The sequence below is a fragment of the Trichosurus vulpecula genome, chromosome 1 (genome assembly GCF_011100635.1).
Source record: "Trichosurus vulpecula isolate mTriVul1 chromosome 1, mTriVul1.pri, whole genome shotgun sequence".
NCBI classification, from domain to species: domain Eukaryota; kingdom Metazoa; phylum Chordata; class Mammalia; order Diprotodontia; family Phalangeridae; genus Trichosurus; species Trichosurus vulpecula.
This window is the reverse complement of record NC_050573.1, coordinates 27,534,410-27,560,556: the sequence shown is the minus strand read 5'-3', so window position 1 is coordinate 27,560,556 and position 26,147 is coordinate 27,534,410. Positions and strand designations below refer to the sequence as shown.

At 45.8% G+C, this 26,147-nt stretch overlaps 1 protein-coding gene across 1 annotated transcript in view; it reads right to left on the bottom strand.

Moving 5' to 3' along the window:
• The window catches only part of NOS1 (nitric oxide synthase 1), a 130,109-nt gene that overhangs the window by 9,464 nt on the left and 94,498 nt on the right, over positions 1-26,147 (bottom strand). The window contains exons 14-24 of the mRNA XM_036741059.1: positions 24,737-24,881; positions 23,299-23,403; positions 21,317-21,375; positions 16,562-16,678; positions 15,281-15,455; positions 14,477-14,615; positions 12,707-12,785; positions 5,508-5,701; positions 3,774-3,943; positions 2,349-2,559; positions 1,020-1,107 (exon numbers count right to left, since the gene is read on the bottom strand). Of these exons, the coding sequence (XP_036596954.1) occupies positions 1,020-1,107; positions 2,349-2,559; positions 3,774-3,943; positions 5,508-5,701; positions 12,707-12,785; positions 14,477-14,615; positions 15,281-15,455; positions 16,562-16,678; positions 21,317-21,375; positions 23,299-23,403; positions 24,737-24,881 (1,482 nt within the window). The remainder of the gene's footprint in view (positions 1-1,019; positions 1,108-2,348; positions 2,560-3,773; positions 3,944-5,507; positions 5,702-12,706; positions 12,786-14,476; positions 14,616-15,280; positions 15,456-16,561; positions 16,679-21,316; positions 21,376-23,298; positions 23,404-24,736; positions 24,882-26,147) is intronic.

Below are 26,147 nucleotides of genomic sequence, written 5' to 3'. Positions count from 1 at the left end.
TGTTCTGTACCTCTCTAATGCCCTTATGGGAATTTTATAATTTAATCTCTTTGCGTTAGTGTCTTATCCTCCAACCAGACTATAAGCCCTGAGGGCTGGGACCATATCTTACTAAGCTTTATAGTTTCCTCAGAACTTAGCAAGTTGTTCCACACACAGGGTCATAGGTTTGGAGCTGGAAGAACCCCCTTTTTAGCAGATGAGAGACTGAGTCCGAGGTATGTGAAGTGATCAGCTTAAGGTTACACATCAAAAATCAGGATTTTGACACCCTAACCCTACGCCTTGTTGCTATCAGTCCTTTATTTTTGAAGAAGACCAATGACATCATGGCAATGTGTTGACTTGAATGTGAATCATATTTAAGTGAGGCAGAATTACACAAAGTTGTTGACCTCACTCTCTTTTCCAGAGTCAACACAGTCCAGCGGCGGGGCAAAAGTCAGGACGATTGGCCATGGCCCGGGATGCAGCGGATGCCTTTGACGTCTTTGATGTCTGACCAGACTGCTTCAGCTGCCTTCATGGGCATTGGAACAAACTATTCTCATCCACCCGTTCTGCCAGGGGACCTCTCATGCCACAGAGGAAGTTATCGTGGTCGACAGAAAGCAAATCTTTTTCAGAAGGTTAGGTTGGGAGGCCACCCCAGAGAAGACTGAAGGTATCAAAGGTTTGCTTGGCACACAGTAGACGCTTAATGCATGCTTGTTTCCTTCCTTCCTTCGCTTCAGCAGGTTATACATTTGAAAACTTAGCTCTATCACTTGATAGCAAGAAGCAGGGATGAGGTTGGGAGATATCTAGGGGTTTTAGGGAGCAAGATATCAAGTAGGGCCCAGTCATCCTGACTTGGTTACTCTGCTTTTCTGAATAGTTCTTTTCCTGGGGACAGGAAAGGTGACTGTAGTCCGATTGTTATGGGTATGCCTGCATACTTTAACTCCATGAATCAAGGAAAGTACTCAGACTGGCACTCCTGTCTGCCAGCCCCTCCCCCCATTCCAATTGTCACTTACCCTCGGACAAAACAGGGTACCACTTCCTCTGGCTGTATTCGGTTGAGCCAAGAAGAGCAGACCCCGTGGTGGATCGGTCCTTCCCCATCTGGCAAAGAAACACAGGAAACAGGTGGTCTGGCTGCCCAGCTGCTGCCACCAAGTCCCTTCCCATGAAATCTACACCTGAGGGAGTAGCCTGGGTTTACCCTTGGATCATTTAGTGCAGAAGTTCTTAAATCAGGGTCCATGGACTTGGTTTTTAAAAAATGTTTTAATAACTGTTTTTCAATAGAATTGGTGTCCTTTGCAACCCTGTGTATTTTACATTATGCATTTAAATTTAGATACATTCATTTTAGAAGGGGTCCATAGGCTTCATTTGACTTCTCAAGGGCTCCATGATGCTAAGAGAGATTAAGAACCCTTGGTAGTAGATAGAGTCTAAGAGTCAGACAGACCTGGGTTCAAATCCTACCTCAGATATTTACCAGCTGTGTGACCCTGGGGAAATCTCTTCACCTTTCTAGGGCATAGTGTCCTCCTCTGTAAAATAAGGGGGCATGATGACCTCTGAGGTTTCTTTCATCTCTGAATCTATGATCCAATGAAGTAACAGAAATGCCCAAAGGAAAAGCTGAAGGGTGCCAGAGATGAGTTTTGGTGGCTTCCTAATTCTGTCACCCAGCAACTCATCTGGTGGAGTGAGGTCTTAGGATCATAGATATAGGCCTGGAGGAGGCCTTAGAGTTAATCTAGTCCAACCTTCGTCATCATCATCATCATCATCATCACCACCACTGCCACCACAATAATGACAGTAACAAGATAATACCTAATATCTGCAGAATACTCCAAGGTTTATAAGACACTTTCCAAATATTATCTCATTTGATCCTTATAAGAACCCTGGGAGATCAGTGCTATTTTTATTTTACAGAAGTGGAAACCGAGGCTGACGGAGGTTGAATGACTTGCCCAGGGTCACACAGCTAGTAGGTGTCTGAAGCAGGTTTCAAATTCAGGTCTTCCTGACTCCAGGCTTTATTGGGCCACCTGACTGCCTCCCATTTTACTGAGGAAAAAATTAAGTGGCCTGCTGAAGGTCACATAATTATTGTCAGAGGTAGGATTTGAACCCAGGTCCTTTGACTCCTAGTCCAGGGTTCTTTTCACTAGGCTGTTACTCACATCGCTTCTCCTGTACACCTCCTCTACCCTCAGGGGACTTTTGGGACAGTGGATGCAGAAGAGCCCTAAGGAAGGATTCGGCTTAGGGCTGTGAGGGGCAAGGCGCTGACCTCTGCCTTCACTGCCTGTTGGGGGGGGGGCGCATCTGCCCCTGCCTACCTCGGGTGCGGTAGGACACAACCGCCACGGTCAGATGCACCTCATCGGGGTACATGTCCGGGGAGGAGCTGATGGAGTAGTAGCGGGGCTGCAGCAGGGACAGCTGGGTCAGCAGGAGAGTGGACGGCATCTGCACCGATGGGAATTCCTCCAAGGCCTCCACGATTGTGGGGTTCTTGCCCCATTTCCACTCCTCGTACTCCTGTAAGCCCTGCACCAAGGGAGGGGGGAAAGGCAGCTTGAATCAACTGTAGGGTCATCAGCTGAGAGTGCAGAGGGTCTCAGAGAGGTGGAAGGAATCTTAGTGACCAGCCTCATTTTCCAGGAGAGGAAACTGAATCCCAGAGAAGGGAAGGGACATGGCCAAGGTCATACAGGCAGCCATAATAATACTGAGCATTTCAAAGTGCTTTGCACGTGCTATCTCACTTGGTCCTCATCAAGGTGGTGCTGTAATTCTTTCCATTTCACAGATGAGGAAACTGAGGCTGAGCGGTTGAGTGACTTATCTAGGGTCACACCGTTTATGAGGCAGGATTTGAACTCAGGTCTTCCTGACTCCAAGTCCAGTGGGTGCAGAAGCCATGTCTGAGCCCAAGTTGTCTGGCTTCCGATCCAGCGCTCTTTTGATAATACCACAGAGCGTGCTCTCTGATGGAGGTTACAGGAAACCCAGAGAAGAACCATGGGTCAAAGAGAGACCTGAAAAGTCTGGGGAGGGATATAAAGGGTCAGGGTTTGTGCTCTGCCCACCCCAGCCTCATGAAGCCATCACTTATCCCGTGTTTTTCCCTCATTGTTGACCCCAGAGGAGAGGCAGTGCGATATGGTAGTTAGCACTGGCCTTGGAGTTTAGAGGACCTGGGTTCAGATTCTGCCTCGGTCACTAGCTGTGTGACCACGGACAAGTTACTTAACCTCTCCTCATTTGAAAAACAACTTGATGGCCTCTAAGGCCCCTTCTACTTCCAAAGCAATTATTCTCTGAACCCGAGGCCAGTGAAGTTTCCCAGAGAAGGTTACAGAGGAACCAAGTGTCTGAGGTAAGTTTTGAACCAAGATTCCGCTTTCCGATAGACCACACCGCCTCCTGGAAGACAGCTATCCAGGCCCCTCTGAGTCTTCTCTTCTCCAAACATTCTCAGTTACTTTGACCGATCCTCATGGGAACTCCAAGGCTTTTACCTCCTGGCTGCCCTCCTCTGGATTCTCTCAAACGTATCCACTCCTTCCCTAACACGGGATGCCCAGAAATGAGCCCAATACTCCCCATGTGCTCCAACAGGGGCAGAGACCCCTCGTTCCTGCCTCTCCTAACAGCCCAAGACCTCCTGAGGTTTCTTCACTGTTGACTTACATCTGGTCAAGCCTCCCTACCGGGGCTGAGATTTAACCAGAGGGCGAGGAGGCGGGGCCGAGCCTCACCTTGCTGAGGACCAGCAGACGCTGCTTCTCTTTCTCATTGGTGGCCAACGAGGCAAACTGCTGCAGCTGCAGGGGGGTTGGGGGCGTGGTGATGTCCAGGTAGTACTTAAAAGCCTGAAAGATGGTGCAGGGCGGGATCCGGTGCTCGTCGGTCCAGTTACTGATCACACCTGTGGAGACAGCGCCACCCGTCCCACAGTTAACTTGGCATTCACTCATCAAGGCATTGGCTCAGGCATGAGGGTCACAGACATACAGGATGACCAAGGCCCTGCCTACCTTCAAGCAGCTGACACTCTGGAGAGGGAGGGGGGAATCGGGGCAATTCCATAAGTATTTTGTCTGTCTCCTTATTGTTTCCTGGACCTGTGATTGGGTCAGTGTGGGAAGTTCCCGGCGAGAGCTTCCCTGCCAATGAAGATGGGCACCCTTCACGCACCCAGACTCATCCTGATGCTGAGGCTAGCTCATTAGCACTTAGACAACGCTGCTCCCCTGAGCCCACGTGTTTCCAGGAAAAGCGGGGGAAGTCTTCCTGGATGTAACAATGATAGCAGTGGATGTTTATATGGTGCCTAAAGGTTAGCCAAGCAAAGGAGGCATGGAGGCAATCCCCGATCGATTTAACAACTTTAATGGCGGGTTTTACAGGTAGCAATGATAATAGGTGACATTTTCACCGAGGACGTTCTATTCATTTGTTCTTTACAACCAATCTCTATCTACTTCTGTGAAGTAAACAAGAATTTATTAAGTGCTCATGTGCCTGGCACAGTGCTAAAAGCTTTACAAATATTGTCACATTTGATCCTCACAAAAACCCTGGGAGGCAGGTGCTACTATCATCCCAATTTTATAGCTGAGGAAAGAGGTTATGTGACTTGCCCAGGGTCATGTAGCCAGTAAGTATCTGAGGCTGGATTTGAACTCAGGTCTTGTAGGCCCACTTCTCTAAACACTGCACAACTTAGCAGCTGTGAAATTTTCAATGGACATCACATGGTATTTTAAAGTTTGCAAAGTGCTTAGTGTATGCTTTCTCCCTCCTTGGAACCTTCTAACAACTCCATGAGAAATATTATCTCTCTCTTCCCCATTTTATAGATGGGAAAACTGAGACTCAGAGAGGAATCTGCCCAAGATATGAGCTATTGAAAATCATGAGTAGGATTGGAACCTAGGTCTCCCTCATGCCAAGCCCAGGCTTTATTCTCTATGCCAGAGAGGAAAAGAGTGGAGAAGAAATAAGTAAATATAAATATGTAAGTAAATAAATATATAAATATGAGAGAAAAAAGTGGTCAACTCCACACCCTTTTAGTCAGAGGCTGTCTAGTGGTGAGAGAGCAAGAGTCTTTTCAGAGAATGAGAGCCGCCCTCCCCCCTGGAGCTTAAAGGTTTGAATGAAACAGCTGGTGTCGCTTAGGGTCACAGAATCATAGACCTTAGGGGCCTGTTAGTCCAACCCTCTTATTTTACGGTTGAGGAAACTGAGTCCCAGAGTGGTGAAGTGACTTGCCCAAAGTCATATAGCTGTTAAGTGCCCAGGTCATGGAGCTCTTAGGTGCCCGAGATGGGATGGTGACCCTAAGTCCTCTGATTTCAAATACCCTTTCCCTCATGCCACACAGTCTCTCTTCCTGCCTTTGTGCCAGGCCTATGATATCCCAGAGGAATGATGGCACTCTCCCGGGGACATGGTGAGGGGCTGGAGCCAAGCATCCCCATAGTTACCCAAAGCTGTATTCCTCTCCTCCAGAAGCTCCACTTTCACCAGCTGGTTGGCGGGAGGGGCATCCTCAAGTCGATCGATCAGGGCATTCACCATGTCCTCATGGTTGCCAGGGAACACACCCAGATGGTCCCCAGGCTGGTACTGCAGCTCTTGGTTCCCATTGGTGTGGAGACGCACAAAGATGGTTGATCGACTGATGGAAGAGTTGGGAATTAATTTAATAAAAGCCACCAGCCCATTCCAATTAACCTCAGTCAACCCTCAGATTTTTTGCTGCTTCTTTCTTAGAATGAGTAGATGGCTCAAAGTTGGGCTAATGGCTCTTTATTTGACTCAATTCAACAAGCATTTATTAAGTGCCTACTGTTTGAAAGGCACTGTGCTGGGCAATCATAGCTCTAGTTTCTGTAATTTACAAAATCCTTGCACCTTAGGGTCATAGTGGCTGGCACTACATCACAAGGCTAAGAGATCTCTGGATCTACAAACATTTTCACCAGTTGGCTTGTTTTCATCCCATTGGTTTCCCCAAACCTACTCCTCCTAGGATCTTAGAATGTTAGAGCTGAAAGGGACCATGGAGTCCAACCTTTAGAGAGGAAACTAAAGTCCAGGAAAATAAAATAATTTGACCCAAGTCTTCCCCGTCATAAATAGCAGAGGTATAATTAGAACGCAGATCCTCAAACTCCCAAACAAGTACAAGTTCCATAATATTATGATGACTCCCAGGTACTGCTTGGACCAAACTGAATTTGGTCACCAGTAAAGCCCTGCACCGACTGGGGCAGTGGTGGTGTCAGAAGAAGGGGAAACGTAGAAGGCAGTCTATCTTTTTTTCTTTCATAATTTTTTGTCACACTTCCTTTCAGACTCCCTTTTGCTTTCAGTCATGGGGTAATACAGCATATGCTGATTTAAATGTGCCCCCCTCCTCCCACTGCGAATTCCCAGGATCCTCTTCTTCTAGCCTGTACTACTTTTAGGATGGGTATGCTGGCATCTCATTTTTCACAATGACTGCAGTCCTACAAAGTTTCATGTTTCATTTTTTTGTAAGTCAAACCTAAGTTCTTCCACTGACTTGCATTAGAATTTCAGAAATGCTTTCTCTCCCCAACTCCAGCCCCATTTCTCATTGACCTGGACATTTGGAAAATTGGATTTTCTTTTCTCTTCACCTTTTTTTAAAAGTCATAAGTGATACATAAATTTAGTACCTAAATATATGGAGGAATTTTTTTTTCCTTTGGACCTGACCTGTGATTTGTTGTAAGAATTAGTGTAAGGAAGTGCCAAGGAGGACACTCCTTGTGTCAGTACGGGTTGCATTCTGTTCTACAAGTTATACTCTTGAAGAGTTGACTAGGTCATTTATAATTTAATATATTTATTTACTATTTTATTTACCCCCAAGTTTTTTAAAAAATTTTGAATTCCAAATTCTCTTCCTCTCCTTCCTCCCCCCCCCCGCCTCCACCATTGAGAAGGCAAACAATCTGATATAGGTTATGCATGTGCAGTATGCAAAACATATTTCCATATTTACTAGGTCATTTAGAGGTTAAATGATTTACTTGGGGCCACACAAATAGCATATTTCAGAGACTGGATTTGAACTCGGGTCTTCCTGACCATGTGTCTGATTCTATCCAGTACAGTACACTGCCTCTCATGGGAAACTTATTATTAATTAAAGGAAACTTCTGGTGAAATGTCTTTTTGTAATACAGATCAGCTCCCCCCAATTTTTTACATTTTGTAAGATCATCTTGTCACGTGGGTTTTCTTACAGCGAGGCACACCTGTAATGAATGTAGCTCATGTCTGATTGGATTTAGAGGCCACATTCATGAGCAGCTGACCACTGCTTATCCTTGGATGAATCTCATGTCCCTCTGAGCTACAGATTCCCTCATTTACAAAGAGGGTTTGGTCTAACCCTGAGAGGCAACACAGTTGGCATCAGTCACACTGCCCAGATTTAGGAACTGGGTTACTCACTACTTGTAGGGACCCAGCAGGGGGCGCTGTGAGTACTCCTTTTCCCCCCCTTCATTTGGCCAAGGCACATCATAATGATGGCCTCTCAAATGTCGACATAATCACTTTCTGCTTCCTCCTAGAATCACCACGATTTCTTTCACAAATCTCATTTGCCTGCAATGCCTTCCTTCAGTGCGGGAGAAACGCTGAAGCCCTGGAGCCTGCTGAGCTGTTTTTTTTTACCCCGAAAATGTGCTTAGTTGGTGAAACTCTTGGGCCAACTCATGCTTGCCCTCTTGTAGATATCAAAATGTGCTTGGGCAGATAAGGACTGGGTCAGGCTGGAGAACACTGGACGGAAGCCTGCCTGGCTGTGTGGGTGGGCCCAGCACTGTTCCTTTGGCAGGGCGGGGGCCAAAGGGTAGATTTTCCAAGGGTACTGCAGATGGAGCCTAGAAGCCCAGTTATGGTTCCTTCTTGCTGTGTGGTCTCAGGGTTCCTCCTGCAATCAGGTGGTGTTGGCTTGCCAGCTTTGGCTGTGGTCTTATGATCTGAACAGGTGGATTTCCACCAAAGGAATGGTTAACTGAGAAGAGGGATTACCATTTTGTATTTGCCATAGGTAAGAAGTAGGATTTGAACCCGGGTTTTTTCAGTCTAGAGCCAATACCCTTTCCATGGTACCGTATAGCCTCCCTAGGTTCTGGTCCCACCTTCCTAGATAGGCCAGCTTCTGTCTGGTGTTCTTAAGTAAGCCTTGTTTTTCTCTGCTTGGCTACATTTTCATATCTGTGAGATATGCCATGAGTTGACCCAGCTGTTGATTGGCTCTTGGCTGGTACATAAAAAGTATGTAAAAAGAGGGGTATTTGTTTTGGATTCAACCTTCTATTCCCTCCAACTATCAGTCATTTTATTTTTAAACTGGGCCAGTGATTTAATTGGAAGAGGGAACTTCTAGATAAGAAAACTCCCTCTTCCAATGCAGGTCAGCACCTCCTCTGAAACTCGTAGTCTTTGAGAGATGCCCCAGAACACCACATAGGAAAGTGACTTGTCCAGCATGTGCCGGAGTCTGGACTGGAACTCAGGTCTTCCTGACCCCCAGGCTGACTTCATCCATTGGTCTATCTATTATAATAATAGCACCTACCTCCCAGGGTTGTTGTGAGCGTCAAATAAGATGAGAATCATAAAGGACTTAGCACAGTCCCTGGCACATAGTGTTATAGAAATGTTTATTGTTGTTCAGTCATTTTCAGTTGTGTCCAACTCTGTGACCCCAACTGAGGTTTTCTTGGCAGAGGTACTAGACTGGTTGGCCATTTTCTTCTCCAGGTCATTTTACAGATGAGGAAACTGAGGCTAGCAGGGGTGACACAGCTGGTAAGTGTCTGAGCCTGGATTTGAACTCAGGAAGATGAGTCTTCCTGACTCCAGGCCCAGTGTTCCATGCACTATGGCGCCCCCTAGCTGCCTATAATATATATTACATAATTTAATCGAATTGTGTGTGCCTGTTATATCTTGTTATATATCTTATTATAACATAACATAATATAATGTAATATAGTATAGTATATCATATCCTATCATGTAATATTACATTATATAATATATTATACATGCCTATACCATAAATGTTAGCTGTTAGCTGTTGTTACTCCATACTGCGCACATGAGTATGGCAGGCATTAATAATAACAGCTGGCGTTTACATGGGGCTTAAAGGTTTGCAAAGCACTTTACAAGTATCTCATTTGATTCTCACAACAGACCTTGGAGGTAGGTGCTATTATTATCCCCATTTTACGGACGACAAAACTGAGGCTGACAATGGTTATACAACTTGCCCAGGGTCCCACAGCTAGTAAGCGTCCGAGGCTGGGTTTGAACTCGGGTCTTTCTGACTGCAGGTCCAGGGCCGTATCCACTGTGCCACTTAGCTGCTGTAAAGCTTATCATGAGTCCAACCGCCGTGAGCAGGAATTACCCCTGATGGCCAACCTTTACTTGAAGACCTCACAAAATGGGGAGATGCCCTCATTGCTGAGGAAGCCCATTCTACTGCAGGGCAGCTCTCGTCATTAGAGGTTCTTCCGTGACACCCAGCCTAAATGGGTCTCTGCAACGTCCACTCACTGTTCCTAGTTCTGCCCTATGGGTCCCAGCGGAAAAAGGTGAATTCTTCTTCCGTAGGATACTCCTTCAACTATTTGAAGAGAGGTCTCCTGTCTCCCTGAGGCTGCTCTTCAAGGCTCATGTCCTCAGTTCCACTAACTGACTGTTAGAGGCATGGTTTCCAGTCACCTTCCTATCCTGCTTCTCCTCCTCTGCTTCTCTTCCATCATGTCAATGTTTTTCCTACAGTGTGCCACTGACTACTCCAAATGGGGTATGACCAGGGCAGAGCATAGGGTTCTACCATTGCCCTCAGTCTGGTCACCATTAAGCCTAAGAACAGCCTTCCATTCAACCACAGGATAATGTTAAACCTTAGTGTTTGAGGTGCAGTATTCACATTGAAAAACAACCAAATACCCTCTCTTTTCAGGAGGAAACAGTTTAGGTTATCAGATCCATCAAAAGAGACTCAGTCAGGAACCCTGTGTACCTGATGTCCCGTTGGTACCCAAACCATCTTCTCCATTTCAGCCAGGTCCACCCCCCCCGTATCATGCTCATTCCTACACCTCTCCATGTTTCTCATGCTTTTCTTACTTTCTCCAGTATGACCTCCCCTTTTCTCTCTGTTTAATTAAACCTACTCATTCTTCAAGGATCGTCTCACCTCCCTCCTCCTCCATAAACCTTCACTTGACAACAATAGTCCACATCATCCTCCTGCCCTCCTGACTTATTAACTGTGATGCTTTTAAATATTCACATGTGACTGTCTTCTGGATTTTGGGGCCACTAATTGCTCAGTGACTTGCCTCCTTGTCATGTTACCCTCTCTGATTTCTGTTTAGGTTTGTAGATTTGGAGCTCAAGAGGCTGCTGGTTTCCTCCTCCTTGGCATTTTGCCTGTAGTTAGGTGAACGGTGATGCTTTGGCTGTGGTCTTATGGTCTGAATAGGCAGACTTCCTCCAAAGGAATGGCTGACTGTCAAGAGGGATTACCAACTCTTTGTTGTTGTCTGGTTGATGAGTCATATCTGACATATGACTCCATTTGGGGGGTTTTCTCAGCAAAGATACTGGAACAGTTTGCCATTTCCTCCTCCAGCTCACTGGACAGATGAGGAAACTGAGGCAAATAGGGTTAAGTAACTTGTCCAGGGTCATAGAGCTAGTAGGTATCTGAGGCTGGATTTGAACTCAGGTCTTCCTGACTCCAGGCCTGGTGCTTTATCCACTAAGCTACCTGGCTGCCCCATGTTTAACTCTTTAAAAATAAATAAATAAATAAAAGAACTCTTTATTAAAACATGAGAACATAATATTAAACAGGAAAACAGAGAATCGTCTAGAACGTACTTTAAAAGAAGTAAACACCTAGGGACAGAGTAATACTTTGCTCACTCATCTTTAACTCTTACTAATCTAATGCTATCTCTAACCTGGCACACAGTGTTACATAAATGTTTATTGTTGTTCGGTCATCCTCTGCTTGGCTACATTTTGATCCTTGATCAACACATTTCTAGGCAACTGTATCTTAGATCTCTTGACTTAAGAGTTAAAGGTTCTTCCCAGGGTCCAGAACCGGTGCTTACCACGGCGCCTGGCACACAGCAGGCATTTAATAAATGCTTGTTTATCTACTGACTGCCAGTGACAGTGGATCCAAAGCCCTTACAAGAGCCTTACAGATGCGGTATGCCATTTTGGGGATTTATTCCTGTGTTTAGCCTCTTCTCCAACTGCTGAAATAATTCTAATTAGTTTTAAAATCACTGTTTTTTTTTTCTTTCATGTGTTTCTGTGCTGCAAAATGGGAAGGGAGATTGTATGGCCCTGTGGGAACCCGTATATTGTCTGTCCCACTATGATGGTCTTTTTATCGATTAGAAGGGAATTTTCCAATTAAAAAAAGAGAGGGGTAAAGAGCCTTCTCTTCCCAATAGGGATTACCAAGTGCCATTTGGATTTTGTTAGTCCTATAAGTAACAGTGTTTATCCTCTTCATGTGAGAATGCTCCTAGCAGTGGCTGCTTCCAAAAACATGGCTTCTGACAGTTACTCATGGCTTGTAAAGCAGGGCTTCTTCACTTTCTCAGTGTGATGACCCCTAAGGACCTTTCCAACTCCATGATCCTTGTGAAGATAGCCAACCTTTGAGGCTGATAGCGGATTCTGCCCAGTTTTGGAATAAGAACACCAACAGTAAAACTAACATGCAAGGGCAGCTAGATAGAGCAGTGGACAGAGCGCTGGGCCTGGAGTCAGGAAGACCTGAGTTCAAATGTGGCTTCAGGTACTTACTATCTGTGTGACTCTGAGGAAGTCACTTAATCCTGTTTGCCTCGGTTTCCTTCAAAGATACTCCAGTATCTTTGCCTAGAAAACCCCGATGGGGTCACGGAGAGTTGGACACAACTGAAAATGACTGAACAAACAGCACCTTAGCTAGTGCTCTGATGTGTGCAAAGGGCTTGACAGATATTATGTCATTTAATCATCACCACAAGCCTACAAGGTAGGTGCTTTTATTGACTCCATTTTACAAATGGGGAAACCGAGACTGAGAGTAAGGGATTTTCTAGGCAGGATTTGAACGTAGGTCTCCCTGATTACAGGTCTAGTGCACTACTAACCATACTACCTAGCTGCCTCACTCATGTCCCCAAGCCATCTTCTTTCCTTTTCCCATCATGGTCACCAACCTTCGCTCTCTATCACAGGGGCCAAAAATCGGCAAAGGAGACACAGCAAAGCCAGGAATGAGCAACAGTGTTTTCATGCCACCACAAAGGAGATGAGACACTGTTTCAACGCTGAGAACTGGGGAGAATATTCATCCTTCTAGGAAGGATGGCTTTGGAAGGGGAGAGAGAGAGAAAGAGAGGGAGAGAGAGAGAGAGAGACAGAGAGAGAGAGAGAGAGAGAGACAGAGATAGAGAGACAGAGACAGAGAGAGAGAGAGAGAGAGAGAGAGAGAGAGAGAGAGAGAGAGGAGAGAGAGAGAAGAGAGAAAGGGAGAGAGAGAAACAGAGAGTGGTGAGAACTCAAAGCGGATGGGACAGTGAACGGAGGGATGGATCCTTACCTGGAGTTAGGGCTCTGAAGGTTCTGACGGCTGAGGAGCCGGGCAGCAGATACTCGCTTTTTGTGAATGCTGTACAGACCTGGGGGAAAGAAACCTCCTGAGATGGGGCAGCCGGTTGTCACTGGAACCCCCTTTAAGCCAGGGCCCACCACTTATCCCAACCCATGGTCTCAGCTGGGCTGCATCATATGTTGTTTTTGTTGTTCAGTCTTTACAGTTGTACCCGACTCTTTGTGACCCCATTTGGGGTCTTCTTGGCAAAGATACTGGAGTGGTCTGCCATTTCCTTCTACGGCTCTTTTTACAGAGGAAATTGAGGCAAACGGTTAAGTGACTTGCCCAAGGTCATTCAGCTAGTAAGGGTATGAGGCAGGATTTGAACTCAGGTCTTCCTGACTCTAGGCCCAGTACTCTATCCACTGCACCACCTAGCTGCCCACATTATGTAATAATTAGCATTTACATAACACTTTGCAAATGTTATCTTGTTTGATCATCACAGCCCTGGAAGGTAGAGGGTATTATCCCCATTTTACAGATGAATAAACTATAGGTGGAGGTTAAATGATTTCTCCAGGGTCCTCCAACTAGTAACTATCTGAGGCAGGATTTGAACTCTGGTGTGTCTGACTCCAGGACTAGTGCACTAGCCACTGACCCTCCTGGCTGCCTCTAGTTATATCCTGGTCCTCAGCTTGCTCTTGCCAGGCACTTATCCCCATTCCCTACTCCCACCCCAACCCAGGACCTTTTTTGATGCCTCCTCATCCCTCTAGAATAACTTTCCACCACTCCCTTCCCCTCCTCCCTGGACCCTTTGCAGATGCACTGCAGCTTGCCCTGAGCCAGCCAAGGACAAGGGAAGATTCAGATCCTCCCCGAGTTTGTCATTCCTATCCTTTTTCCATCCCTTGAATGCAGAATGATAACGCCAGCCCGTGTGTCTAGAATGCTTTACTAGGCACATCCTAGGATCATAGAGTTAGAACAGGAAGAGACCTTAGAAGCGATCTCTCCAGCCCCCTTCTTTCTATAGATGAGGAAACTGAGGCAAACAGGGTTAAGGGACTTGTCCAGGGTCACACAGCTAGGAAGTATCTGAGGCTGTATTCAAACTCAGATCTTCCTGATTCCAGGCCTGGCACTCTAGCCACTGTGCCACCTAGCTGCCCTATATGTGCCAGTGCTCTTTGCCATTAGAATGTAAGTTCCTTGAAGGCAGGGATGAATTTTTGGTCTGTCTTTGTATACTAGCATTTATTATTGTGCACAGAGTAAATACTCATTGACTGACTGAAGCCATTAAGGATCCTGCTGGTGAATGTATAAAAAGGGAGAGTCTGGAAGGCATAAAAGAGATTCATTTTTCTCCCGAGCACTATTAAATTTTGACCTCTGATTTTTCCCTGCTTAGTCCTACTGACTGTGAGGCTATGTTTTTATTACATGACTAGATGGTTCAGTAGATAGAGCACCGGATGTAGAATCAGGAAGACTTGAGTTCACATTTGACCAGAGACTTATGTTACCCTGGTCAACTCATTTAAACTCTGTCTACCTCAGTTCCCTCATCTATAAAATGGAGATAACAACAACTTCTACCCCCAGGATTGTCGTGTGGATCAAATGAGATGATATTGGCAGAGGGCTTCCCAAACCTTAAAGCACTATATAAATGCTAACTATTCCCGTTAGCCATATACGCATATTCGGCTCAACATGGCGGTACCATCAGTGCCAACGAGAAGGGTGAAGGTGATGGGTCCCTACCTTGGGTGAGCTCTGGAGCTTCAGCCACATAGGTCAGCCGGAACTTGTTCCTCTTCCAACTTCGGTCGTTGCTGATGAGGGAGTTGTTGGCCTTCTCGATGTTGACATCATCTCCCACACAGAACACATCACAGGCTGCCTGTAGCACGTGAAGAGCTTGCAGAGACCTCCCGTGGGCTGATGGACCCTGCCCCCCCCCTTTACCAGCCTGCTCCTAGCTAGGTATCCTGCACTTTTAAATAAATTAAATGTTTTACTAGAAACTCAACATCAAACACCAATATTGCCAACATATACTTATTGAGTAACTATTTATACTTAATTTCAATGTGTACCATATTAGGACACTTTTAAGTAGCGCCCCCCTTTTCCCTTAATCTCCATGAGGATTCTTCAACAAAAGATCCTTAGATAAAATTACATTTATTCTGTTAATTTTTTATTTACTAGCTAGCACAGTAGAGTTAGAGCTGGAAAGGACCAAACCTCTAGTCCAATCCCCCCATTTTACAGGTGAAGAAACTGATAGAGGTTAAGCAGTGGTGGGATTCAAATAAATCAACAACCGGTTCACCGAACTCAAACTAAAATTAGGTACCGGTTCTCCCGAACTGGTGCAAACCGACTGAATCCCATCACTGAGGTTAAGTTACTTGCTCAAGGTCACCTAGGTGCCCTGTAATTGGCCAAGCTGGGATTCAAACTCATGGATAATGGATCTAGAGTTAGAAAGGGCTTTAGAGGTTGTCTAGTACAACCCTCTCATTTTATCTAGGAGGAACCCAAGGCAGGGAAACCAGTTACCTTGAAGACCTTCTTGGCCCACGTTCGGAAGGCTTCTTCCTGACCACAGAGCTCATCTCCTTCCCTCATCTTCAGGATGCGTTCCCCTCCAAGTTCTTCCAGAAGGGTGTCCACCGCATGGCCAAAGGCGCAGAAGTGGGGGTATGCCCTCGATCCAAGGCCAAACACCGAGAACCTGCCAGGGGGACAAAACAAAGTTGCAAGGAGATTCCTTTTCTGTCTCTGTATTCCCAGCTCCTAACATCATGCCTGGCATATTGAGGATCGGGATAGGGAAAGTCGATGATTGGAGTAAGGTTGTTTGGGAAGCCATTCACAAATACCAACCATAGCTCTCTTTTCCATAGTATTTTACAAATTACTTTACATTTTTTAAAAAACGTTCTAAGCCCAAACATTAGATAAAATGAGTATTTCCTCCATGAAGCAGAACAGAAAAAGGAATTTGTCAATGAAATGATGAATCTCTATTATGTACATCTTGCTTTTTCGTACAAAGTACTTTAAATACATTTTCTCTTTGATACTCACAACAATCATGGAAGGCATGTAGTGTGGCAAGTATTACTTCTCCCCTCTCACCCCCCCATTTATAGATGTGGAAACAGGCTGAGGGCTTCAGCAACACTGTCTTAGTCTTTCAGATTAATGTCTAAGGACTAGGGAGGGGACGGTATGCCTTTTAGAAACCTTTGGGGCTCACCCCAGGTACTGTCTCCTCCATGAAGCTTTCCTCTATGCCCCAGTCATAAGTGGTCCCCTAGCAGCTGAGTGGTGTAGTGGCTAGAGCGCTGGGCTTGGAGTCAGGAAGACTCATCTTCCTGAGTTTAAATCCAGCTTCCAACACTAGCCATGTGACCCTAGGCAAGTCACTCAACCCTATTTGCCTCACTTTCCTCATCTGTAAAATGAGCTGGAAAAAGGAAATAGCAACCATTCCAGTATCTCTGCCAAGAAAACTCCAAATGGGGCCACAAAGAGTTGGACATGACTGAACAACAACAACAAATCAAACAATAAACTAAAGAAAACAGATTGTGAAGAGGCATATCAGTAAGGAGCAGCCAGCTCCTATGAGAAAACATTACTCCTTGTGGTCAGCTGGGAGGGCAAACCTGGACCCCTTAGGCATGAGAGCGATGAATGTTTGGGGGAGGAATGGAAAAGGGAAAAAGTGGCAATGGAAGGGGCACCGAAATCTCCCTAAACTCTGGCTTGGTCACTTTAGTTGCTTCCCCTGATCCTCAGTTCCCCTGAGTTCCCCAGAGCCCCCAGGCTTACCTCACATTGGCCAGGGGCCCGGCACTTTCAAAGTTGTCTCTCGGGTCGGGTCCATCACTTGAAGATTTCCTGGCATCAGAGTATGAGGAGACGCTATTGAAACGGACCTTGTAGCTCCTGCAGAAAGTAATGGGGACAGGTGAGTGCTAGGGCATTAAGACCCCTCTTCAGGCAGGGAATTGCAAGGGTGAGGGAAAAGGGAGTGGTGAGAGAGGGATCACCAGGGCCTCTGATGGGCACTGGAACCTGGCCCAGGAGAGGGTGAGCCAGGGATCCAGATCTGGGCAGCCTGGGCTGGGAAGCATGTCTAACAGGTCAAGCCTCTGCTGAGTCCTCTCCAGGAAGCAAGTTCGAGGTTCACCCAGTCTTTAAGCTCCTGGGAACTCTTGATCTTTTCCTGCCTCAAGCCTGCTCTGATATCTGATTACACTCCCAGACCTGTTTCACTGTTCATAGGCAACTCTCCCCTTTGTGTCCAGCCTCCCTTAGTCTTTATCCACATTATAATAGGTGACTGTCAATTATCCACCTAGAAGGAAAGAAAGCAAAGGTGAGAGAGAGAAGGAGGAAGGGGAGATGTCACATAGGATAATTGGAAAGGAATAGAGGTTGGAGATGAAGAAAAGAGAAGAGAGGAGAGACAGAAGGGGGGAGATGGGAGGGGAGAAGAGAGATGGAAAAGGAGAAGAGGGATGGAACAAAGAAAAGGATGGAGAGAAGAGACAAAAAGGAGAGATGAAGAGAAGGGAGATGAAGAAAGGAAAGATGGAAAAGAAGGAGGGATGGAGAGAAGACAGATGGAGAGAAGAGTTAGAAAGGAGAGGAGAGATGGAAAAGAAGAAGAGGGATGGAACAAAGAAGAGATGGAGAGATGAGACAAAAAGGAGAGATGAGAAGGGAGATGAAGAGGACAGGAAGTATGGAAAAGAAAGAGAGATGGAGAGAAGAGTTAGAAAGGAGAAGAGAGATGGAGAAGAGGGAAGAGAGAGGGAGGAGAGAAGATACAGAGAGAAAAGATAGAAAGGAGAGGAGAGATGAAGAGAAGAAAGATGGAAAGGAAAGAGTTGAGAAGAGAGGAGAGGAGAGATGGAGATAAGAGAGGAAAGGAAAGGAGAGATGAAGAAGATAGGAAAGATGGAAAGAAAGGAGGGATGGAGATGGGAGGAGAGGACAGATGGAAAAGAGAGGAAAGATGGAGAGTGGAGGAGAAATAGAGAAGAGAAAGGAATGGAGAACAGAGAAAAGATGGAGAAGAGAGGGGCCAGATAATCCAGAGTGGCAGATAATTTTTTAAAAATTATATTTGGCTTTGGAATTTATCATGTGATTAAATTTTTTTACAGCTTTACCAGCCTAATTATGTTTTATTTATACCAATATTAATATAAGTTTGCATCCTCTTGGGCACACACTGACTTTTGGTGGGGACTGTGGGAAGGAGGAGGAGAAGATGCAGCTGGGTAGGGGAAGGTAGTGGTGAGTGAAGGCTATGCATCTGTGAGGCTGAGTCCTGCACCTGCAGAAGCCCCCAGAGCAGGCCAGGAGCCAGGTTGGCAGAAGGGGACAGCACTGTCATTGGTCCTTTATGAGGCTCCCTGCATAGCTGCCTGCTGGGGCAAAGGGAAGGTGGGCATGGCTTCTTGCTGGCCTCCCAGTGGCTGTTGGCACAGCCCAGAATCTCCCTGGGACTGTTGCGGTTTGTGGGGTTCCCTTCCCCCCCCGAACCTGGGCTTCTTGTCTTCTCAGGGAAACTGATAGTATTCTCTCAGCGGAATATCTTTCCTCTGAATGTTTTCTAACAGACAGCCTCACCTACCGTCCATTCTGCCATGGACTTAGCTGGCCATGGACCCTATTATCAACCCCATGATATATCAATGTCCCTAAATCATAGGTTCTAGCCTCAGAGTCGGAAGGAAACCTGAGAGGCCATTGAGTACGTCTCTGTCATTTTACAGGTGAGGGAAGTAAAGGCCAGAGAGATGTAGTATTGCCCAGGGTCACGCAGCCAGTAAGTACTTGAGGCAAGCTTTAAACAAAGGTAAGGTATTTCCCTGCCTGGGTCTTTCTGGAGACTTGGGGCACAGGAGTGAGGGGGAGAGGGGCTTGACAGGCAGACTCCTCAATTCAACAGCCCTTCAAACATTAGAAGACAGATATCACGTCTCTCCTGAGTCCTCTCCCCAAGGCTAAACATCCCTGATTCTTTCAATTTTCATACGACATGAACTTGAGGTCCTTCCTCATTTGGGTTGCCTTCTTCCTGACATTCCCCAGCTTATCACTGACTCTCCTTTTTACTACATGTGTGACCATGGGAAAGTCACTTAACTCTTCTGGGTCTCAGTTTCCTTATTTGTAAAATGAGAAGGGTGGATGAGATAACTCAGGACGTCCATGCCAGCCCTCCATCTATGAGGTGATCACCCAGAGCTGAGGACAGTATTTCAAATGTGGTCTGACCTGAGTGCGGAGCTTCCGGGGGGACTAATGCTTTCTCATTTCAGGGCCACATGCCTCTCTCACTGCAGCCAATGGGAGGAGAGTTGTTTTTTTCCCCAAGGTTAGCAGGAGAGCCACCCAACACCCTTGTGATTTCAGTCATCAGTCGGGAACTCGTGACTTAACCAAAATCAAATTTCCCCTTAAGAAGGGATGACTTCTGCTCTCAAAGACAAAACCCCAAACCCAGACCCAAACCAACAACCCCCAAACAAAACAAAAACAGAAATGGAAAGAGAAACAGGCCTGAGAGCAAAAACCGGAAGCTTGTGCACCCTGGCAGCAGTGTTTCTGAGTTGGGTGGCCTTCAAAGTTTCCTCTCTAGCATCAGGAAAGTGCTAAATATATGGATGTGTATTTATTGTCCCGAAATAGATGCCTCAAATTGAGTCATATCACCAAACAGGCCGCTGCTTTCATGCAAGCCGATCAGAGAGGTAGCCGCATTGTTAGCGCAGGGCAGCTGGCCATGGGAATAAAAATAATTCCCTGGATTTTTATAACATTTTAAAACTCCCCTCCCCCTCCCCCATGCTTCCAGAGCCATGATCTCATCCCATTTTCACAGCAGCCTCAGGAGGTAGGCAAAGGCAGGCATGATCTTCCCCATTTGATGGATGGGAAGACTGAGGCTCAGATTGGTTAAGCAAGTGGCTCAGGGTCACACAGCAAGTTAGTGGCCCAATCCCAGCTCTGCATTCTTCCCCTGAGAGCGTGGAAGGCCCGAGGGGGAGTCGCGGCTTTGGTGGTTAGCTTGGTAGCTCAGCAGACACACGGTCTACCTGTCCCGACTGTCCCGGACTGTAGCCAGGTTATACACTTCTGTTTGGTCACATGGAGGTAGTGGCCCTTTACGGGGAAAGAAATGCAAGGGTTCCTGGGACCTAGAGAGGAGAACCAATAGAGCCCCATCTCTCCCTGGAGAGGGGGGTCAGGGGGAACCTGTTGTGAGATCAGCAGTCTGGGCAGGGCCCCCCCAGGTGGGAGAAGGCAGCTTCCAGGAAAGACCGGAAATATGCAATGAATGAGCATCACTCACATTTCTATAGCACTCAAGTTTGCAAGATACATTCCTTACAACGACCTTGTGTTCAGTGGCTCTGGAGTCAGAGGGCCTGGGTTCAAATCCTGCCTTGGCCACTTACTGCCTGTGTGTCTTTTGGCAAATCTTTTCACTTTCCCATCTTTCTTCATCTGTAAAATTAGGGGGCTGGACTAGGCAGCCTCCGAGGTCCTTTGCAGATGTAAATCTACAGGTTGTATGATGTCGGTGGGGTACGAATTATCCTTGTCATTTGAGAGATGAGGAAACTGGGGCTCAGAGAAGGAATGACTGGTCCAAGGTCACACAGTCAATTAATCTTTAAGCCTGAGCCCATTGTCCTCTCCCCAGGGCGTGGCTGTGAAAGCAAGGGATTGGGAACCAGAAGGGAGATTGGCTTGCATTTCCCAAAAAGTGAAAGGCCATCAGCCCAGATTCAGGTACAACCTACTGAAAAAATAAGTTTAAGAAGCAGCCTCTTGGGGGCAAGAGAAGGAAAAGAATCTCACTTGACTCTTCTTAGTTTGAATATATACCCCAAAGGGAAACCCTCCCCCCCCCAGTAATGATACCTGATATCACTATAGTGATTTAAAGTATTCTAATCACCTTTGAATTTATTTTCTCATCAGACTCCTCATATTAAGCTCTCTACCATAGGAAGCACAGAGAATATTGTTTCCATTAGACAAATTGGGAAACTGAGGCAGCTGGGTGCCAGAACACCAGACTTAGAGTCAAGAAGACATAGGTATGAAGCCCACCTTAGAACCTACTAACTGTATGAATATGAACAAGTCACTTAACCTCTTTCTGTTTCAGTTTTTTAAATCAAGAAGACCTAGGTATGAATCCTACCTTAGAGCCTACTAACTGTATGAATATGGACAAATCACTTAACCTCTTTCTGTTTCAGTTTTTTTAATCTATAAAATGTAGATAATGATAACCTCACAAACCTTAAGGTGCTATATAAATGTGAACTCATTATTATTAAGCAACTTGTTTAAATTTCAGGTTTAGAAGCAAGTAATGTTAACTTCATGGGCTATAGACACCGTTCAGTTTTGGTCTTCCCATGACTTGGGGTCCCAGTCTGTCCTTGGAGCCCACATCTCAACCCCAGGGGCAGCCGTATAATCATTAGGTACCCAGGATCAGGACCAGGTTCTCGGCGGGATGGGAGAGAACTGAAGATATAATCCACTTACTTCCTTTCCTCCTGCACAGAATTGGGGTGCCTCATTTCCATCAGAGCACAGCCAAATTTCTGGAGAACAAGAGAGACAAGAGAAATATTAGCCCAGACACCACAGAATCTGGCCCAAGGTTAGGCACTGATGCGATATAATCCAGGCAGGCGGACTTCAGCTGGGAAATGACAGACTTTGTGGCTTCCTGGGAGCCATGTCCTCAGAGCCAGGTGTAGACAGGCATCCCTCTGAGTAGCCATTTGGCCACGGTGTGGCTCAGAGATGGCTGTAAGTAGAGGGGGAGCATTTATCCACTAATATTAATAATGGTAGTAGTAATAGGGTAGTAGGTCTGCTAGGTGGCGCCATAGTGCATACAGCATTGGGCTTGGGCTCAGAAGACTTGTCTCCTGAATTCAAATGTGACCTCTGACACTAGCTGTTTGACCCTAGGCAAGTCACTTAACCCTGTTTGCCTCAGTTTCCTCATCTGTCAAATGAGCTGGAGAAGGAAATGGCAAACCAGTATCTTTGCCAAGAAAACACCAAAATGGGGTCACGAAGAGTTGGATAGGACTGGAACAACTAAACACACAGATCCTCGCTGGGTCTCAGTTTCTTCATTTGTAAAATAAGGAGGTTGGGCCAAATGACCTCCGAGGGCCCCTCTAGCTGTAAATCTATGGTCCTCTTATCTCGCTTGAGACTCATTATAATCCTGGGAAATAGGTGCTGAGATATTTTTGTGTTCATTTCACAGATGAGGAACCAGGTTCGCCCAGAGCCATAAAGCCAGTAAGTCCAGAGGCAGGATATGGACCCTGATGTTGACCAACTTCAAGTCTAGAGCTCTCTCCACTACACCCTCTGTGACTTGACTTCTGCTACCTTAGGAGGTGTAGCCCTTTACCAAAAGGCCTTTTAATTCCCATTTTTATTAAGCACTTGCTGTATGCAAAGGCTGATGCTAGGCATTAGGGACACAAAGTCAAACTTGAAAAAATGCTCTGCCTTCAAGGGACATCCAGGAGTGTGCTGGAGCCAACTGTGCTGTCTGTTAAATTTTCATTGTGAGCATTTTGTCATTTTTCAGACATGTCTGATTCTTTGTGATCCCATTTGGGGTTTTCTCGGCAAAGATACTAGAGCGGCCTGCCATTTCCTTCTCCAGCACATTTGACAGATGAGGAAACTGAGGCAAACAGGGTTAAGTGACTTGCTCAGGGTCACAGAGCTAGTAAATGTCTGAGGTCATATTTGAACTCAAGGAGATGAGTCTTCCTGACTCCAAGTGTGGCACTCTAATCACTGTGTCAACCAGCAAATGCTACAAATTAAGCCTTGATTTGTTGTTTTATTAATGATCTTCTAGACTTAAGAAAGTGATGGAGAAAATATTGATAATGTAAATTACACTGAACAAGTTATCTCTCTCTCTCCCTCCCTCCCTCCCTTCTTCCTCCCTTTTCCCCCTTTCTCTTTCTCAATCTCTCTCTCTCTCTCTCTCTCTCTCTCTCTCTCTCTCGTTGGTTGTTAAACACCAGTACACTCCTCTTCCAGGGTACAACTTATACACAGATGAGATTCCGTGCTTACTTATCCAATCCTTACATATTATTTCCCCACAGTTGATTATGAGCTCCTTGAAGGCAAGGACTGGTTCACTTATTTCTTTGTACCTAAAGAGCATAGCCCATGCCTGGCACATAGGGAACATTTAATAAGTGTTTGTTGAATAAATAAATGGATGGATACAAACACAAATGAATGAAGTAAAGAAACGAATGAATCCAAATCCAGATAGCTTGTAAGAGTATCAGTGAAGACTGGTCAGGTAGAAGAGTCCGAATTAGCCCATTAGTGTGTAGTGGTGATAATGTGACCCTCAATCTCTTTCTCTCTAAGGCTCTGGTAGGATTTGGGGTGGAAAGGTCTATGGGCATTTCCCTTCACTCTTTCTCCAAGACTGGTCTTGGACAGGTGATGGGTGCTCAACCTACCTCCCCATTCTCTGGAGGGTCTCCATTGCCAAAGGTGCTAGTAACCACCAAGACCAGCGTTTCATGTTCTAGGTGTACAATATCATATTCTTCCATGGACATGACCTATAAAGGAAAGAAAGAGAGAAGGAGTGAGAGATGGAGACAGTAAGAACAAGAAAGGAAAGGGTGGAAGAAGACGGAAGAGATATGGAGAAAGATGTTTGCCAGGTGCCTTTGTCTCAGCAGCATTGGAGAAGCCAGATTCCCATGGGTCATAGGCCAGCAGGTCTCACTTTTAGGTGATCAGTTATTGAAGCTGAAGGCTGACTACCTGACCATCAGCAGCAATGATTCACCTTTCCTATGTGCAAAATATTGTGTATGGTTAGGGACACAGAGATCAAAATGATGCAATCTCTGCCATCCAGAAGCTTCCTTGATGCTGGAAAAGGGGGAAATATTTACACCAATATTTATACCAAATATTTACACCACTGCTGAGAGGCAGTGTCAATTTTAATGGCTAAAAGTCTGGGGTACATACTGTTCCTATAATAGGTCACTACTATAACAGGTCCTTTGAGAATGTAAAATGAACATCAAGGCAGCACAATGGATAAAGTGGTATTTGGACTCATAAAGGTCAAGTTCAAATCCTGATTTAGATATTTACTAGCTATGTGACCCTGGACAAGTCACTTAATATCTCTGTGCCTCAGTTTCCTTATCTGTAAAATGGGGATGATAACAGCATCTACCTCCCCAAGCTATTGAAATCATCTTTGGTGGTCAGACTTCTTTGATCTGAAGGACTAAGGCTTGAATCACCGATGTGCCTTCTCGATTGTCTGCATAGAAAAATCGGGTCCTGAGGGGTCAGCGTCTCCTCCCTCAGACTTGGCAAATATGGCAGCAGGGCTGCTGTGCCCACCATCAGTGCTGTGATCAGGACTGTCCAACCTTAGGTTTTTATTGAAACAATAGACAATATATTTTGGTTTGCCATTTTAGTGAGAGCTCTGCGGTAGCTTGGCTTGTTTACTAAAGCATTTTTGTAAATTTCTATGCTTGTAGGCAGGCCACACAAATTGCACTGTGGGCTGCATGCGGCCCACCAGCTGCATTATGGACAGCCCTGCTCTAGATGGTGAGCTCCTTGAGGGCAGGGCCTGTCTTTTGCCTCTTTTTGTATCTTCATACTTAGCATAGTGCCTGGCTCATAGTAGGTGCTTAATAAATGTTGATTGATTGGCTACATGTTTGCTGACTATCTCTTGTATACTGCTCCTTTTTGTTAAGTGGCCTTTGAGAGTCTCATTCTTTTCTAGACCCAAATCTGAACCACAAGACTAGATTGGACCAGAAGCAGGAAGGGTATCTCTCTTTACTGGGAGAAGCAGTTAGGGAACCTGTCCTGCTACCCAGAGCTTGGAAGGAGGGGCTGGGTCACACTCACCTTGGCATCGAAGGCGTGTTTGAAGATTTCACATAAGGTTTTTGCATAGGCCTGGGATTTGCCTGTCTCTGTAGCATAGAGGATGGTGGCTTTGACTCTTTTTGCCATGGCCTGACCCATCAGCTTAGCTGAGAACTTCACAGCTCTGAAAGAAGAGGGGTGGAAGAAGGTTAGGTGAAGAGCACTTTCAGCCAAGGGTCTTTGGGTCGTGAAATTGAATGTGCCCATTGTGTTCTGTTTCATGTGTCAAATTCTTATCCTCCAGTGGAATGTAAACTCCCAGTGGGCAGGAGTGGCTCCATTTCTGTCTTGTATCATCAGTGCCTAGCACAGCACTTGGCAAAGAAAAGACACCTAAATAATGTTTCCTGAATTAATTTGTCTCCACAGCTTTGTTATAAGCTCTTTGAATGGGTACATTGGCAGTTTGGTGGTGAAGTGGATAGAGCCCTGAGCCTGAAGTCTCCTCAGGAAGACTTGAGTTCAAATCCAGCCTCAGACATTTACTAGATGTAGGTCACCAAACTTCTGCCTGCCTCAGTTTCCTCAAATGTAAAATGACTCAGCTGAGGTTGGTTACCAAGATAGTGTCTGAATGGGATTTGGACCCAGGTTTTTTGGACTCCAAGTCCACAAATCAATTCAGTTCTGAAACGGCTTCAGTGAAATCCAACAAGTACATTTGTTGTACCGGTACCATGCCAAGTGCTGGAGATGCAAAGTCAAAAATGAAAGAAATCTTGCCTTCAGGAAGCTTAACTTCTTGTAGAGCACTCCCCATAGAGGTAAATCATCATGGAACCACATTTATTAATCCCCAATTATGTTTGAGACACTATGGGACCACATTTAGGCTGGATACTGATAAGCTGAGTGTCGAGGAGGGTACCTGAGTTGGTGAAGGGCTTCCAAGTCATGCTAGATGAGGATTGGTTGGAGAAACTGGGGCTGGTTAGCCTGGAGAGAAGACTCTGGAGGGGTATTTGATAGCTGTCTTCAGGTATTTGGAGGGATGTCGTGTGGCAGAGGGATTAGTCATATGATGGGGGGAGTTACAGAGAGACAGATTTAGGCTTGATGTCAGGAAATGCTTCCTACCAATGAGAGCTGTCCAAATGAACGATGACTTGCTCATAGAAAGAATGATTTCCCTTTTACAGAAGGTCTTTCAGTAGATGCTGGATGACCCCTCATTGGGGATGTTAGAGATGGGATTTTTGTTGAGTTATGGGTTGGAGCAGAAAGCTTCTACAGACTCTTCCAGCTCTGGGATTTTGATACAAAGGTAGAAAAGAAAAGATCTCTGCCCTCAAAAAGGGCAATTATAGAATATATGTTTAATAGGATATGTGTAGAGCCTATATCAGATTGCATGCCAACTTGGGGAGGGAGGAGGAGAGGGAGAGGGAGA